Source organism: Heterocephalus glaber, unplaced genomic scaffold (assembly GCF_053883595.1).
Source record: "Heterocephalus glaber isolate CG9 unplaced genomic scaffold, H.glaber_assembly_v1.0 deba00001442, whole genome shotgun sequence".
Lineage (NCBI taxonomy): Eukaryota > Metazoa > Chordata > Mammalia > Rodentia > Bathyergidae > Heterocephalus > Heterocephalus glaber.
In genome coordinates, this window is record NW_028258296.1 from 2,476,779 (window position 1) to 2,493,617 (window position 16,839).

Sequence of the window (16,839 nt, forward strand, 5' to 3'; positions counted from 1 at the left end):
CACACGATCCAGCAATTCCACTCCCCAAAGCATTGAAAGCCGACAGGAACAAATGTTAGCACACCAATGTTCATGGCAGCACCGTGTGTAAGCAACCAAGAGTCCCTGGTAGATGAATAAGCAAAGCGCGGTACACATGTACAAGGAACACTGTTCGGCCTTGGCAAGGAGGGAAATCTGACAGGTACTATGACGAAGAGGAACCTCGATGATATCACCCTAAACAAAGCAAGCCAGTCACAAAGGGGAAATACTGCATGCTTTCACTCCTAAGAACAATCAGACTGAGAAACAGAAAACACAATGGAGGTTGCCAGGGGCAAGAAGGAGGGAGGAACAGAAAATGACTGTTTAATGAGTGGTTTTGGTTTTGAGAGATGAAACAAGGTTTGAAGACAGAGGGTGATAGCTGCCTGCTGAACAGTGTGAACACGCCTCCTCAGGGTGATCTACCTCTGTAGGTAACCCCGCTTCCAACTTCCCCCAATTTCCATCCATGCCCACGATCTAAATACTACATTCCATTTTTAGGTATACTACGTTTAGCTTCACTAGGCTCAAAATTCTGCTTGCTACCAGAATTATTGCTGTTGGATTTTTTTTAAAGATATAAAAAATATGACATGCAATTTTATATCGAGAGTAACCATACAGAATTAACGGTATTATTCCTGAAGACTAGCCTCTATTTTATTTCACTTTCTACATGGCAGTACCCTGAGTAGGATTCTCTAGAATGCTTCTAACACCGGCAATATTAAAGAAATTATTCTAAGGGAGGAAAGCTTATCATTTGATTCCTAACCAAGAGCCAGGACTGATACCTTAGAAACTAACAAAATTATATAATTTGAGTCCTTTTTTATACAACTTTTAAGACACTAGCTTAAACACAATTCTGAATGACAGAGCTGAAGGCAGGAGTAGGGAGTGAAGAATAAACTTAGCACAGCAGATAAGACCCAGGGAGCTTTGATGATATGCCAAATTCTTCCCTAAGGTTGGGCAAATCACATAATCTCTCTAAGCATCCGAAGAGTCGATAGTAATACTGGCCTGTAAAGTAGTAAGAAATATCTGAGTAGAAGATAAAAATACCGCTTAGTATTTCAGAGCTTCCATTTAGTCCTCGCTATAATGGGCATAATAATATTGCCAGCTCCCAACTTCACATGAGTGTTTAGAGGATTACTGGGCATGCTCACGAGATGCTTAGAAATCCTTTGATGAAAGGTAATGGCCAAATTCACGTCCCATGTGACTCTTTAAATGTAAACCGAGATATCTGAAATGATTTATTTTCCATTGCATGTATGGGAGTGAGCAAACATGGGAGACTCTTCTATATCCTTTCTGCGTTCTTTTCATTCAAGCCCATCCTCCTTGGTGTTCAAAATTTCTAGTGATCACATATAAAAAATGTCTACCAAAGCCTGGGTGAACAGGAAATGCCAACCGAGCACAGGCAGAAGGATGGCCACTGTGTGCATCCTGGTGTCCTCATGGCAAAACCCCTCAGAAGTGAGTAGCTTTTGGGCAAAATGTGTATGACATCAAAATCTTCCTTATCAAAAGATAAATTATCAGCCACAGGATCTGTTCAGATGGGATACTTGGGAAAAAAACCCCAGATAGAAATAGATGGAGGTGAGACACTCTTTGCGTTGAATAAAATTAAAATGAAGACCCGACCATTTCACTAAAAGGGGCCTCCCAAATATGAGATAAATCATTCACTATTACCTTCTCCCGGAAATTTATAATGTGCATATGTCTACATATATTACACATACCTATAAATACATGAGTATGTCTCAAAGTCTCTATTAAAAGGACTCAACAGGTCTACCAAAATTAAAACATGGCGATAGGTAATGTTTTATGCATTTTTCTGTATGAATGATGTATTTCACAATGCAAAAATACCATAAACTAACACTGATATTAGTGTCAGTGCTAACTCTGAGACTCTGACACAATCACCTCGTTTCTCCAACACCTGTTCACACGAAGGATCCTTCCACTCTCAACAGCATCTGTGTGACCTCCTTGTTAAACTTTTTATGTTAAAATAATCTGTGTATTTTCCCTCCCTAGATTAAGATATTTGTATCATTAACAACTTGTATGTTAACTGACAGATTCTGAGTTCTAAAATGCTTGTTGATCCTTCTCCCATTAAAATTAAAACTACAAGAATAGCATTTGTTCATATTTGGTTCTCCAAAGCCTGGCAGTGATTGTCATATTATATAAATTAATAATTTAATAAAATCGATTTTTGTTGTTGTTGTTTTTTTGGTACTGTGGATGGAACTTGGACCTTGCGCTTGCAAGGCACATGGCGGAACCACTGAGCTAAATCCCCAGTCCTGTATTTATTTTTTTAGCTAAAACAAATCAATCATGAAGAATTAAATATTTAGCTCCTCCAATTTTCTACAATGCCCCAAATGTGTGTACTTAAATAACTGTTTTGACATTCCCAGGTGAGACTTTTTTTAAAAAGTTACACATCAACCACATTTAAGGTAAAGACAGGTCCTGGGGGGCCGGGGATTTAGCTCAGTGGTTCTGGCGCCTGCCTCGAAAGCGCAAGGTCCTGGGTTCAATCCCCGATACCAAAAAAAAAAAAAAGACAGGCCCTGAAAGGATAACATATTAACATTCTTATCTCTAAGGCGTCCCTTGTTGATTTATGTCTTACCAGTCCTAGAAAAGAGATCAGAGCCACAGTCTCTTCAAATATTGCCTCTTGCCCATCTTGCCTTTTAAAGTCTAAAACAATTGGAAAAAATTAACTTTGGATATTTTCAAATCACTGTTCATGTCGCTGAACTCCTTTTTCACATCATTCTTCTCTCTGCTGCATTTTGGGCAATTTCTTCAGGCCTTCCCATTCTGTAATTCCTCCTCCAGTTGCATCTAACCTACTATTTAATTCACCCATTAATTATTTTCTTCAACACTGGGATGAACCCAGGGCCTTCGCACTGAGCTACACACCCTCAGCCACTTTCAGTTTTGGGACACGGTCTTGCCAAGGTGCCCAGGCTAGGCTCACACTTGCCACCTTCCTGCTTCAGTCTCCCAGACTGCTGAGATTACAGCCTGGACCCTGCACTCGGCTTATACGACACTTCAAAAAGTTTCCAGAGTAAGAATTCTTACCCTTTATCCAGATCTACCACGCATTGGCCCTTTTCCCATTTTCTGTATCATTCTCTCAACACACATACATAGAAATCGTTTATGCAGATTTTTTCTGAACCACTGGAAAAGACATAGTACACCCTTACTGTAAACATTTTCATGTTTTGTCTAAACCCAAAAATACTTATATAACCAAAAAATTTAAAGTTTACCATTGATACAGCATTATCTATATATTCAAATTCTATTTCCTGTCCTAATAATATCCTTTATAGTCAGTATATCTCTAAGTCAGGATCCTGTCCCAGATCACTCAATACATGTAGTTATTTCATCTCTTTAGTCTCTCCTAACCTAAAATGATTCCTCATACTTCGATTTCTTTGATCTTAACCTTCTTTTTTTTGGTACTGGGAATCAAACTCAGGGCCTCGAGCTTGCCCGGCAGGTGTTGCGCCACTGAGCTACATTCCTGGTTGATCTTAACTTTCTTTTAAAGGTGTGACCATTTTTTTTTTTTTTTTTTTTGGTACCGGGGATTGAACTCGCATCCTTGCACTTGCGAAGCAGGTGGCGGAAACCGCTGAGCTAAATCCCGGGCCATGGTGTAACCATTTTTTAAATTTTAATTTTAGTAGAATATCTTCATTTAGTGTTTATTTCCTATGATCAGGTTATGCCTTTTTGGCATTAATGATAATGAAGTGATTTTTGTATCCCTTTGAGAGTGTAACTTGAGACACAGCATGTTGAGGTACAGCAGTATCAGCAACAGGAATCTTGATCAAGATGTTTTCCAGCTCTCTGCAATACATATGAAATTTTATGAAGAGCCACTGATGATTTCCAATGCTATCATCCCTTTTTTATTTATTAGCTTCCTACTTAAAAGAGCTTTTTCTCCTTTTATTCATCTGCATCACTACAGGATCATGGATTTTTATTTTTGCCAATAGCTTTAAGCCATTCCTGTCATTACTTATTCTGATGTTTAACTATCCTAAATTTGGCAACAGGACCATCAGCCCTCCACACTGGCTCCTGTTTACTTTATGAACCCATAACTCTGAGCAATTTTTTACTTTTCACCACACAAAAAAATTACTCTCTGCATAGTGTTGGAGTCAGCTTTTTCTCTAGTGAGAACTGGTTTTTAAGGGACAATGGCATTTAGAAATCAAAATCTGGGCACAGCATGTGTTCACGGCTACTTAAATCATTCCTTATGGGCCTCTCAGTGGACTGAGCTGAAGTGTATGCGCAGGCTCACACACTTCTATCTCTAATATCTATTTTAAGATATACATGATTTCATATTGATACTTTTAGTTCCAAGTTAATACTGTGAAATTCCTCTATCCAAAAGTGAGAAATCTGGCTCCCACCACCTGCAATATCTACTCATTTGCTCAAGCAATCACATCAGGGCTGGGGATTTAGCTCAGTGGCGCCGCGCCTGCCTCATGGGCGCAAGGTCCTGAGTTCGATCCCTGGTGGGGGTGGGGACAGACAGTTTCAGAAGTACTAGCACATACCACAGTGGGGGGAAAGTCTCTCAATATTTGCCTAGCACGTTTTATGTAAAATTCATATACAGTGAGGAGTTGTAAGTAAAAAAGTTTTATATTTAACTTGATTTCCAATATTCACTATTACTTATAGATTCAGATTTCTATCTGGTGTCCTTAGCCCAAAGAGCTTCTGTCAGTATTTCTTCTTGGCAGGTCTGCTTGTGATATACTCTTAAGATTTTGTTTATTTAAATCCATCTTCATTTTTGAAGGACAGTTCTCTGTATACAGAATTTGGGGGTGGCAGGTTTTCGTTTCTCTTTTAGCAGTTTAAAGTTTTATTCTGTTCTACCCTACCTTTGTTTTTGATGTTTCATTTGAATACCTTCTGTCCCATGTAAAATATCAATTTTCTATGGCTGCTTTCAGGTTTGTTCATTTTTAGTTTTCATCAGGTTAATTCCAGGATGTTAAAGTGTACATATGTATATTACACATAGGTACTTACTTTTAACCTCGACTGGAGTTTACTGAGCTCCTTGGACTTGTAATTTTGTTTTCAGCAAAACTGGGAAATTTATGAGCCATTATTTAAATACTTTTGCTTCATTCCCTTCTCTGGTTTCTAGGTCTCAACAGATTAGACCACTTGAACTCGCACAATGAGGCAGCAAGAGTCTGTTTTTCTTTTTATTCCTTCATTTAGATCAATTCTATTGTTGTCTTCAATTTCACTGAACTTTTCTTCTGCCAGGAAGTTTATACAGTGAATATTTTCACTCTAGATGTACTATACTTTTCAAATACAAAATTTCTATCACTTGTTTTCATTTCTTTCACTAGTTTCTACTTCTGAAACTCCAGGTATGCTTTCACTGTGACTTTTTTCATCAAGTCCTTTAACACATAAGTCTTTTTTTTTTTTTTTGGTACTGGGGATCAAACTTGGGTCTTTGTGCTTGTGCATCAGGTGAAAACCACTGAGCTACATCCCCGGCCCAACACATAAGTCTTAAAGCCTGCTGATTCTAGACTTTCTGGGATCTAAGGGTCAACTTTAGCCATTGTTTTCTCAACAATAGCTCCCATTTTGTTGTTCTGTATTTTACTGCACGCTGGACACTGTGGACCAATATGACACAGACTGTGAGTTGTATTATCTCATTCTGAAGTGTTTTGTCTTGGCCTACACTAAACTTGACTAAATTCACTCTAAACACTCTTTCCTGTGATGGGCAGCAGCTGACATCGTTGCTTTCTGGCTACTGACTCCTGCCAGGGTTTATGGAGTTCCCTGATCCATGCACAGCCCAGAAATCCACCCAAGATGTAGGCAGTCTGGGGTTCTCTCTTCACTAAATTTCTCCTTATTCTGCAGCAAGTCTCAGAATTCAACTCTATTCTCTGATTCTTCAAGCCAGTACGGTAAAGGAGCTTTCTGGTGGGCTCTAGCCATCCTGCCCAGCACAGGCGGCCAGCAGGCTGACCGACAAACACACCAGCTTTGCCCACCCATTTGCTTCTTTCAGGCATCAGCAACTCTACAATTTCCGTGCTGCTTAAGGCTGCTCTCTAGTACATCAAGAGGTTTTAAGTATTTGTCCAGAGTTTAAAGTTGTTATCTATAGAAGATTTAGTCCAATACATGACACAGAACTCCATTCAGTGTTTTTAACAATAACTTTTGTTTCTAAATTGTCTAACAGCCAGGTATGGTGGCTTACATCTGTAATCTCAGCTGGACTGGGAGGCTGAGGCAGGAGGATTGCCACGAATTCAAGCCCAGCCTGGGCTACACAATCAAAGGCCAGCCTAAACTATGTGAGACCCTGACCCAAAAGACAAAATAAACAATGATTTAGTAATTCCAGTTTAAAATCTGCCAGAGGGCCAGATGTGGTGGTTCATGCCTGTAATCCCAGCACTCTGGGGACTGAGGCAGGAGTATTATAAATCTGAGCCCAGCCCACTCAATTTAGTGATTAGCAAGACTGTTTCAACTGAAAAATAAAAAAGGGCTGAGCACGTAGCTGTGTGTAGAGGCTGTGGGTTCAATTCCCAATACTGCCAAAATAAATAAATAAATAAATTTATTTTAAATATTTTGATTGATATTTCTGATTTGTTGTTTCTTTAAATGTTATTACAATTATTTCATATGTATTCCTTATAAATCCACTTTGTAAAATCCTTGGAATCTAAATCTGTTGGTTAGTTTGCAGTACGAATTTCACCTGTGATAGTTACCTGTCTAGACTGGTTATCTGTGATCCTGTGATCTTTTGGTGATTTTAACTATGGAAAAAAGAAGGGCCTAAACTGAGGCTGCTGTCCCAAAGGAGGTCATTTACCCATTATCCCAGCTTAACCGCTAAGTCTGAAGTGTAACTCCCCCGCCTCCAGCCAGTGTCAAGTGCAACATGAATATACGTCTCTTGTGTATCGGTGTGTATTCTAAAAATCCCACCTTTTACCTATACTTACTCCTTACAGTTTGATTTCAGGTCACAATTTTTAGTTTATCCCTTGACATTTCATTTCTTAAGAATCTCACAATGCAACATGAAATGTGATTTATCGAGACTCTTGTTGTTTTGAATGGAGACTTTCAAAGATTCCAGTCTGTATATTAGGGAAGTTTCTTATGTCATTATGAAAGGGTATATTATACTTTATTGCATATTACTAACTTGTATGAGCTGGAAAGAATTATATTTAAATTTCTTATTTCTCATGGTAAGTACTAAGAATGCTTTCAGCCTATTTATTTATTTATTTTTTAAGAGTAAGAAATTTTATTGAAGAGAGACAGCTCCTGAGAGAGACAGGAGGGGACCCAGAAAGTGCACTGCCCAGTTACCAACCTCTTTAACAAATGCAGGATACTTTTAAGTAAAAGAAATTACATAACTCTGAATATCTGCCACTATTCAAGGACATTTATTAAATGGCTTTTACTTGGCTTGGCACATCACTTCACTGACCTCTGTTTCTTTATAAGCAATCCACAAAATAAAAATTATTGCACTTGGTACCGGCACCAGCATGACTACCAACTCAAGTAGGTGCAACAGAATAGGTTATCAGATCCAGAATGTGCTTATAATCATTTTCTTTATTATGGAAAAAAAGCACCTTTTAAAGTTCTCTCAGAAAACTCTGACTTTTATAAATACATCGGCAGAATGGAGCCCACTCTGAGAAATACTGTCACAAACAGTTTTCTCCAACACTAAAGCTATTCCAATATTCTAACTTTATACTTCAGTCACAGTTTGGAAGAGAATTAAGTTAATTCTAAACAGAAATTCAGTGTCCTCGGCTGAACCAGGATGATGATGGACATTAATTAGAAAGATGCGGCAAATGGTACCTACCAGGAAGCTTCACACAAGAACTCAGGGGAGGAGAAAAAAAGCACTAGAAAGGGATATTTACATCAAACACTACTGTACGTGATTTTATTATTACATAAATATAAAATGGAGCCCGGGGATTTAGCTCAGTGGTTCTGCCACCTGCCTTGAAAGCGCAAGGACCCGAGTTTGATCCCCGGTAACAACAACAAAAAAAGAACATGCAATATAAAATGGAACTGTTCAGCTGGTTGACAGAACCAAGAGTCAAGCCTTGGCTTCCCATATCCCAAAGTCTATGATTGTCCCACTTTCAATGTAAACAACGCTGCCGTTTCAGCCTGGGAAGGGAAGTGATACTCCCTCTAGACTGTAACGTACACAAGACAGGGGTACGTTTCCAAGGGAAGACTGACCCTAAAAGACCAGGAGCAGCCTTGTTCTAATTTGCCTGTTTTCACAGCTCCAAGACAGCAACCGAAAACAAACAGAAGGTGGAGAAAAACTATACTTATCGCGAGCTAAAGATATGTAATCTCCAAATCCTTATTTAATCCTTTAAGTTGTAAGTCATGCATATTAAAGTATTAATGCTAAGAAGTGCAAATTACAAAACCTAAGAAAAAAGGACCCCAAACTCACCACACGATTTAAGAACTCGGTCATTACCAGTGTGGTGGAGCACACACACTTTCCTGCTCCTTCTCTATCACACCTGCTACCCCAAAAGGCACCCAGAAACTGAGTTTTTGTCATTTCCCCGCCCTTCTCCGTAATGATTTTGTCACATACATACAGAAATAACCCCAAATAATAGCTTCTTTTTCTTGTCCTGAAGCCTTATAAAGACAATATACTATATGTGGTCTCCACAAATTGGTTCTTTCACTCATGTTTTTAAGATACATCCACCCACTCTTGCCATTGGACATTAGCTCTTTCCCATTTATTTGAAATTAATTTAGGCATCTATACTTCCACAATTACTGATTACAATGTTGTTCAAGTTGCAAAGAAATTAGAAAGATAGAAATCACCCCTTGCCATAGGTTATTCTACACTTAGCTTGCAAGTTCATACCAAAAGCCATTATCTCAACATCATTTTATAAAGGATTCTACCTCCACATGTAACTTGTCAACATGACTACTATACCATCTCCTTATGAGCTCACAGCTCACCACATTTAAAAATAAAGTTTACTGAAAGTAATGGAGCTCCTCTGCTAAAATGTTACTACGCTTCATGCATTATTAAACTGTTAATTTGCTTTCCAATCACTTTGTAAATATCAACTTAGCAAAACCCCTATATGGGATACATGAGATGTCAATTTGAATACTGTGTATTTGTCAGAATACAGTTAATACAGTTGTCAAGAAGTGTTAGTTTTAATAGTTTTTTGGGTCCCCATTTCTGTAACAGAACAGGAACATAGGTTAAGAAATATCACCACTTGTTACTCAAATAAACATCAGCTTGTTTTCATTATATTCCTATTTAGGAATTTTTGGTTACATTATCTTTGCAGCTTTGTATATGTGATAACTGAGTAATTTTTCTAATGCAACAACAGGGAAACAAGACTTTTTAGTTAATTCTGAGGAATGAAAAACCCTCCTCAATAATCTATAGCTTTTAAAGGTAAAGGTAAAACGTGCATTTATTGGCATCTATGTGTAAGACACCATATTAGGTCCCTGGTTCCTTTACCCAAACAGATAACAGCCCCTTTCCCCTAATGGCCCATTTTAGGGATCAATGAGAAAATGTGGATAAATTGCTAAACACAATACCCTAGACCATAAAGACTCAAATATAGGTTATCATTTTTGCACATCTTTTCATGTGCATGTCAACTCCTATTTAACACACGTATGTTCCTTGTTTTATTTTGCATCTTACTCAACCCTTAAAAGACTGAAGGAATACGTTACTCTAAAGGGGAGGGCCTAAGACCACCTGAGGAAAAGGTGCCACCAGAGAATACACCTGTTAGGCACCCTGTCAGAAGCCATTCTACATAATTTTTTGGGAAAAAATCATTTCACAATTAAATTATGATTAGGGCTGTCTGGGGCCTCAATGGTCCCGTGATGCTGTGACGCTCAAGGGCAAGCTTGCACCAGCTGAAGACACCCTGGTTCTTTTGAAAATCGAGTAGTAAAAAAGAGAAAGGTCTCACCTGGGGACGGACAGATTCCTTATCAGCTTAACTCATCCCACCTACTGCAGTAAGAGCTTTGTTCACCTCACCGTCCTCATCAGCATGAGCTCCTCATCGACCTAAACTCCTCCTCATCATAGGATTATTGCCAACGTCTGAGACATCTGATACTCCCTCCAATTGTAAGATCCTCGTGATTTTAGGATTGTCGCCACCCTGAATCATCTGATACTTCCTATGAATGCAATAAATAGTGGCAAGCTCAGAGTGTCTTTGTCTTTCTTTGCCTGCTCACTCGGAGGCACTGATCTCCTCACCCACCAGGTACTTTGAAACTACACAAGTCTCTACTGTCTTTCTTTCTTTAGCCCCTGGTCCTCTTTCTAGGCAGTCAAAGGATTGATTACCCTCCCATAACCCCTCATTTTTCTTCAGTGATTTTTTAAAAAGTTTCTACAGAGTAGCCAACTGTGTTTTATTTGCCTCTGAGATGGAAGAAGACTAAATATCTAGCAAAATGACTATCCCATCATCGTCATTCTCAAGCAGATTACTGGGGTTAGATAGGAATTTAAAGATCATCCACAATAAACATTACTTTTTTTTTTTTTTTTAAAGAAAACTGAGTCAGTGAGTCTTTAGTGGAATCTAGGTACTGAGACCCAGTATGAAATCGCTCACGAGCGTCTTTGAATTTAACCAAGGCACACAGAACTTTACAAGTTATATAGACATGTTTTGAAATGCTCGGTCCCCACCTCTCCATATTCACCTTGAATTATTTCATGGTGGACATCACCTGCAGTCTACCGCCTACATAATCTGTCACAATAGAATTAAGATGTGCTATGTACGTGCACCAAGTCCTCACGATGAAGGTAACCACTATGTACTGCAAACAGATACTGATAAAAAATTAGAAAAAATTTGGATCAAATGAAGCGACATACCAAGTACGGTCCGATCACTGAATTACTTATGCTAACTTAATGAGATTTTCTGTCAAGCTATTCCTGATTTGGAATTACATCATACATAGAATTTACATCTTTACTGCTTTATTTGGCATACCTATGTAGAAAACTATTTTTAAAATCGGATTTCACTATATACAATAAAATTGATTAGAGCAAATTATAAAATAAGAATTAAGAAACATAAAAATACTCAGGGGAAAAAAATCCTAGAGGCTCTGGGCTCAGCCCCGTTTTGGAACAGAGGGCTCGGGGGAGGCAGGGGTGGAGCTACAGGCTGAAAAAACCGGGAAAACTAAAAAGGCTTCTGGGCCAACTCCTGTATCCGCTGTTCTTGCTCGCAGAGGGACCCTCAAAACGGCACTGCATGGGGAAGGAGATACCTACGGCATCGCGGGTTCGGGAGGCGCCACCGCTGCTAAAGGAAGGGCGCTTGGGCGCTTCTTCCGCTCCCCAAGCAACAAACAGCCCGGGACGAGGGGGGAAGACACCGGGACCGGAAACGCGCGGGCCAGGACGACGCGTCACACCTCTCGCTGCCCGCCGGAAACACGCTCCGCTGGACGAAGAGGCCGGGATGTGTGTCCGGACAGAGGCGTGGAGCGAGTCGAGGCCCAGAACCGCATTCTTTGCCTGCCGGACGCAGCACATGGCCTTCTCTCACTATTTTTTGGCCATAGAAGCCCCGGACAGAGGAGCAACAGAACCACGTGCGTCCGCTCTGAACCAGCGGTTCCCTAGGTTTCTAGCCGGAGCGTTTGGGAAGATGCTCCGCATCTTACCTCCGGGGGCTGGGAGGCGCGGTTGCCATGGTAACTAGCCGACGGCGGACGTCAGCCCGGCGGCGGGGAGACCGGAGAAGCCGAGCCGCGCGTCCTCGCTGGTGACCCGGGTGAGGCAGCTCGATGACTCGGCCTTCTCACTCGCGCTTTCCTCCCGTGCGGCTTCCTCTTCCCGCGCGCTGCTCTTGCTCCTCTCTGCTCTCGGCGTCGTCCCCACGGGACACCGAAATGCTTTTCCTGCCCCGCGGTCCAGGCCCGGGAGGCCGCGTCTCCCCGGCCCGGGACCTGTGGGTCGCCGGCCACTGGCTCGCTGGAGTTTGAATAAAGGAGCTGTCCGAGCCGGAAGGGTCCAGTTCTGTATTTATTTAAGCGCCACTCTCGTCTTTCTTCCCAGAAAGAGAAAGATCGAATTCTGGAACATTTCCGCCGTGGGATTTCCACGGGAAAGAGTCATCCCGTTTGGAAAGAATATTCGAAGGGGATGTAGCAGTATTTAGATGTTGAAATTGCTTGTTGCAGAGGGAACATTCATTCTTCTGTATTGGAACAGGCTTCCCCCACACATTCGCGAGGAGATGCGCGCACACATATGTGTTTAAAACGGTGGTGCTTAATTATAGTGATTCGATTTGCAGACTGTGACACCACATCCCCACGGGCTCCTTCGAAGTCTGGCGTAATATGAAGGTGTCAGGCAGCCGGCCTGTGTATTATAAATGGGGTACTTCATCCATGATAAGCGCTTATTATCTTTCTTTCCCAAGTGTAAAAGACCTATATAATTCAAGAAGGTACCAGTGATTTAGGCCTCCCGAGTAAGAATCCAATGAGTCCTGAAGGGGACCCTACCTGTGTCATCTTATTGTTGAACTTGAAATATTCAATTTATTAGGTTGGAATGTATTTTTATCAGTCAAAGCTGGATAAAGTATGTTGGGAGCTGTTAGATCACCGGCACAATCCAGTACCGCATAGAAGCCATTGTTCAAAAAACCTTCCTGCACAATAACAAGGAAGAAACTGAAATTCACCACCTCTCAGTGCTTGTTATTAGCACTATTGTGACCTCTTTGTCCCTCAATTTGTTAATCTGTAAAATGGACAAAAGGTACCTGACCACTGTACTAGGGATTGAACAAGGTGTAGGACAGTTCATTATGCTCTTAGGAGCAGAAGTGCTGTGTAAACCCAAAATAAGACTATTAATAGAAGAACACAGTAAAGCCACAATGGTAATCCTAAAAGTAGAATTTTAAAAGTTCAGTTATTTGAAATACTAAATCTAGATATTAGTGAAGTGGTTTGGTTGATCTTGCTGTGGAGGGCAGGTGCCAACTGCCAATTCCTTTAAAGATTCTCATTATTATAGAGTTTCCCACTGTCCACAGTTTATTTCCCACTTATGACATGTCAGGCAGGGTCCTATCTGCTTCACACCTATTAACTGATTTCCTCTTGAGGACCCTAGAAGTCATCTGGTTTTCATGTCTTCATTCCCACCCCCATTTGAAAGGCATGGTGACATTTGCATTTTAGGTGACCAACAGAGGCACTAAACCAAATCTTTCAATTATTTTCTAATAGAATGACCACCAGTCCAGCAAGTAATGTCGCTTTTGCCAGTCAGAAATCATTGCCTTCAGAGAACCTTCGAAGAAAGAAACTTCCACTAACTGAAGAGGAGGTATTTTACATGAATTGCAGAGCTGCCTACTTAACTGTCTTCAAAAGCAGCTTAGAAAACATTATTTCTAAAGATCAACTTTACCTAGGTAATTTTTTAATTTAAATATTTTACTTTTTTGTTGAAAGATTGAAAATAAAATTATATTGTTGAGGGCCGGGGATTTAGGTCAGTGGTTTTGCTGCCTGCTGCTCAAGCGCAAGGACCCGAGTTTGATCCCCGGTACCAAAAAAACCAAAAAATTTTATTGTTGAATAATCCCACTTTCATAGTTATGCTCAGCAATAGCTATAAGCTATTATGCTGTTTTATATAGTTATATATTCTAGGAACTTCAAAATAAAATGTTCAGTACTTGTACAGTCTAGGTGGGTATATTTAAAGCTTTCATCAATTTACTAATTGTTAAAATATTTTTTAAATTCTCGCTGTGGTTCTTTAGGATTATAGTTACAGAATTAAACCACTTTTGGCATCTGAATCACTAGTCTGGATTTTGACCTGTACTGAGGAAAATTTACAGAATACATAAAGAATGGGGTCAAATGATGGTAGAAGGAACATAGTGGGAAATAGGTGAAATTTTAAAGAGAATTAAGAGTTCAGTGTTTGTTTTTTTTCTCTTATTGCTTCTCTCCATTATCATATTTTCAAATTCTTCTGGCTGCAAATGTTCCTGAATTACTGAGTTTGTTCCCTTTCGGGGCTTCAGATGATGTGGAGGTCATTAGTCACCGGAGAGAAGTGACAGCACCGGATTGCATGGTCTGTTTGTGTCCACATCATCAAGGTCCGTCTTGTTGGGAGTAGAGAAATGGAGTTATTTCACCGGCTTTAGAAGTAGTTTCCCTAAACCAAAACTAATTTATTCTGTAGCCAGGTCTTTGTGTGCAGTAAGATCTCTATTTGAGGAAATCCATTTTGGGGAAGATGATAATTGAAAAGATTAAAATGTATTTGATAGACATAGTAAAAAGCATTATTTGTAAAATAGTTGAAACACAAATGACTGAAGTAATTTTTAAAATTGTGTTTAATTTCACTTTAGTTTACATATAGTTTTGTTTGCAGTGCTGGGGATCAAACCCAAGGCCTCGCACATTCTAGGCGAGCCCTCTGCCACTGAGCTACACCCCCAACCCACATAATAGTAAAATTAGTAAATGTTTAATTTTGAAAATATTAGTGTTTAAAAATGTTAATTGTTATAGGGAGAAACCCAGTTAATTTAAATTCTAGTTTGCTGCTATTCCTAGAATGTCTGAGTTTTTTCTTTTTTGTTTTGAAATAGGCCGAGATAATGAATCTGCTAAGTTTAAAAGCTTAACATGCCCTCCACTGCTATAGTGTTTGGTTTGTGGAATCAATAAGTCTGTATTAATAAGGTGCTAACAGTCTTAGAAATTATCCTGAAAGATAACAATGCAGTGTTTGTCTTTTCCGTGTTATATACTCTTTGGGTTTTATAGTGGAATATTCCTTCTGGCATTATAGTAATTGATTTCAGATAATCTAGTTTTTAAGAAGTAATGCAAATCAGTGATGTCTCTTTCTTACCACTGTCTTCCATCGATGACCTTCTGCTGCTTAGGCGCTAGAACTTTACAGCTCTTTATTTATCAATTCATAAATAATACAGGTATTCTGTGCAAGCGGAAGGACCGGAGTTCGATCCCCGGTACCAAATAATAATAATAATAATAATAATAATAATAATACAAGTATTAGAGACTCATGTTAAAGTTTAAAGTAAACCTTGGCGAAAGGTCAGTATGTTAGGGTCAACTTTTGGATATCTACACTTACGTAATGTTTTCACTATCATCAGACTTAATAATGAACTAATTCTCAACCTTGAGACTTAAAAAGTTAGTGATAAGTAGATTATATCAATTTCTTAGAAATGGGGATGTCTACTTACTATGTATTTTGGCATAATTTTTATTGTTGCTGAAGATAGCAGCAAGTGTACATGGAGCTGCCACTACTAGAAAAGCAGTCATGCGCCTGTTTTCCTAATGCTGAGTAGAAAGTATCACTTTCTTTCCTATAGATTTTTTTGACTTTCAACTTATAACTTCATTTAAGTTCTGTTTCTGTTCCCCATGTTTAAAGGATGGGTGCTGGCTGGACACGTAACCCTAAAGCACCTTTGCCGTTTCTCTGACTGTATTAATAGATGAATTATGGAATCATCTGTTCGTGTGCTACCAGTACTTTGCTGTTAGGGCACCATGGGAATCAGGGATTTTGTCTCCATCCAAAATAAACCTGTGGAAATAAAAGTTCAATTATATCCAATGCTACAGATTTCCGCAGAGTTTTTACACATAAAAGGAACATGTGATTGCTGTAAGTACAACTTCTGTTAGCTCCAGAGTTGGCCTCTAGATTATTTTCTTATTGCTCTGTGCCAGAGTTTATATTAAACAGTAACTTTGCCCCAGCAAAATTTGGAGAATCAGGAAATTCCTTTGTCTCTGAACTTCTAAAGTAGCATTGTCCATAAGTCAAGGCTGCAGGTAGCAATCTTACACTTCAGAGGTAGACTGTTTACGTTACAGAACTTCTTTGTAACTGAAAAGCTTGTATCTCTGAAAAAAAATCACCCTATATATGCCTGTGTACAGTGCATGTTCACTACAACTGACTAGTTTCTATTTTCTTGAGGATATTTCTTTGAATTGTTTTGTATTTATTAGTCCTTATTGGATCAAATTGTACAGCAGACATATTGTCATTTTGAGTGCTGGTTCTTGATGTGCAGATCTTGTGAGTTCTCATCTGAGGTAGTTGGAATTGCCCAGTATAAAGTTTTATAATTAAAGTTGGTAGCTAAAGAAATATATCTTATATTTTAGCAAAGTTACAACTCAACTTTCTAATTCCTAAGTGCTTAGGAGACTTATCATTAATTCATTTTATATAGAATTGTGCCTTACTATGCAGAAGTTTATTTGCAAATTACCAAGGTACATATACTCAACTGTACAAAGATATACATATATGTGTAAAATGGTTTAAAACTGTTATATATTTTTTTGGTACTGGGGATTGAACTCCGGACCTTGCGCTTGCGAGGCAGGCTACAGAACCACTGAGCTAAATCCCTGGCCCTAAAACTATTATTATATTTAAGTGTGATACGAAGTATGCAAATATACACAGCCTTTGTCATATTGTAATTATTTCATAGCTAGAAAGACATGATT

The 16,839-nt window shown here is 39.3% G+C and overlaps 2 protein-coding genes across 10 annotated transcripts in view; one reads left to right on the top strand and one right to left on the bottom strand.

Annotated features, from left to right (window-relative positions):
- Itgb3bp (integrin subunit beta 3 binding protein) overlaps positions 1-12,074 on the bottom strand; it is a 55,607-nt gene extending 43,533 nt beyond the window's left edge. Inside the window, exons 1-2 of one of the 6 annotated variants that reach the window (XM_087212839.1) lie at positions 11,549-11,652; positions 2,708-3,957 (exon numbers count right to left, since the gene is read on the bottom strand). Coding sequence is in view for 3 of the 6 variants with exons in the window: in XM_087212837.1 (XP_087068963.1) it covers positions 11,549-11,812 (264 nt within the window). In the remaining 3 variants the exon portion in view is untranslated. The other 5 variants (XM_021255623.2, XM_087212837.1, XM_004841524.4 and 2 more) reach the window with 5 other exon arrangements.
- Positions 11,869-16,839, top strand: part of Efcab7 (EF-hand calcium binding domain 7) — a 33,068-nt gene continuing 28,097 nt past the window's right edge. The window contains exons 1-3 of one of the 4 annotated variants that reach the window (XM_021255605.2): positions 11,869-12,053; positions 13,528-13,715; positions 14,340-14,417. In XM_021255605.2, coding sequence (XP_021111264.2) covers positions 13,529-13,715; positions 14,340-14,417 — 265 coding nt within the window. In that variant the 5' untranslated portion in view covers positions 11,869-12,053; position 13,528. Of the gene's footprint in view, positions 12,054-13,527; positions 13,716-14,339; positions 14,418-15,742; positions 15,980-16,839 lie in introns of those variants that run through there. The other 3 variants (XM_087212834.1, XM_004841525.3, XM_021255606.2) reach the window with 3 other exon arrangements.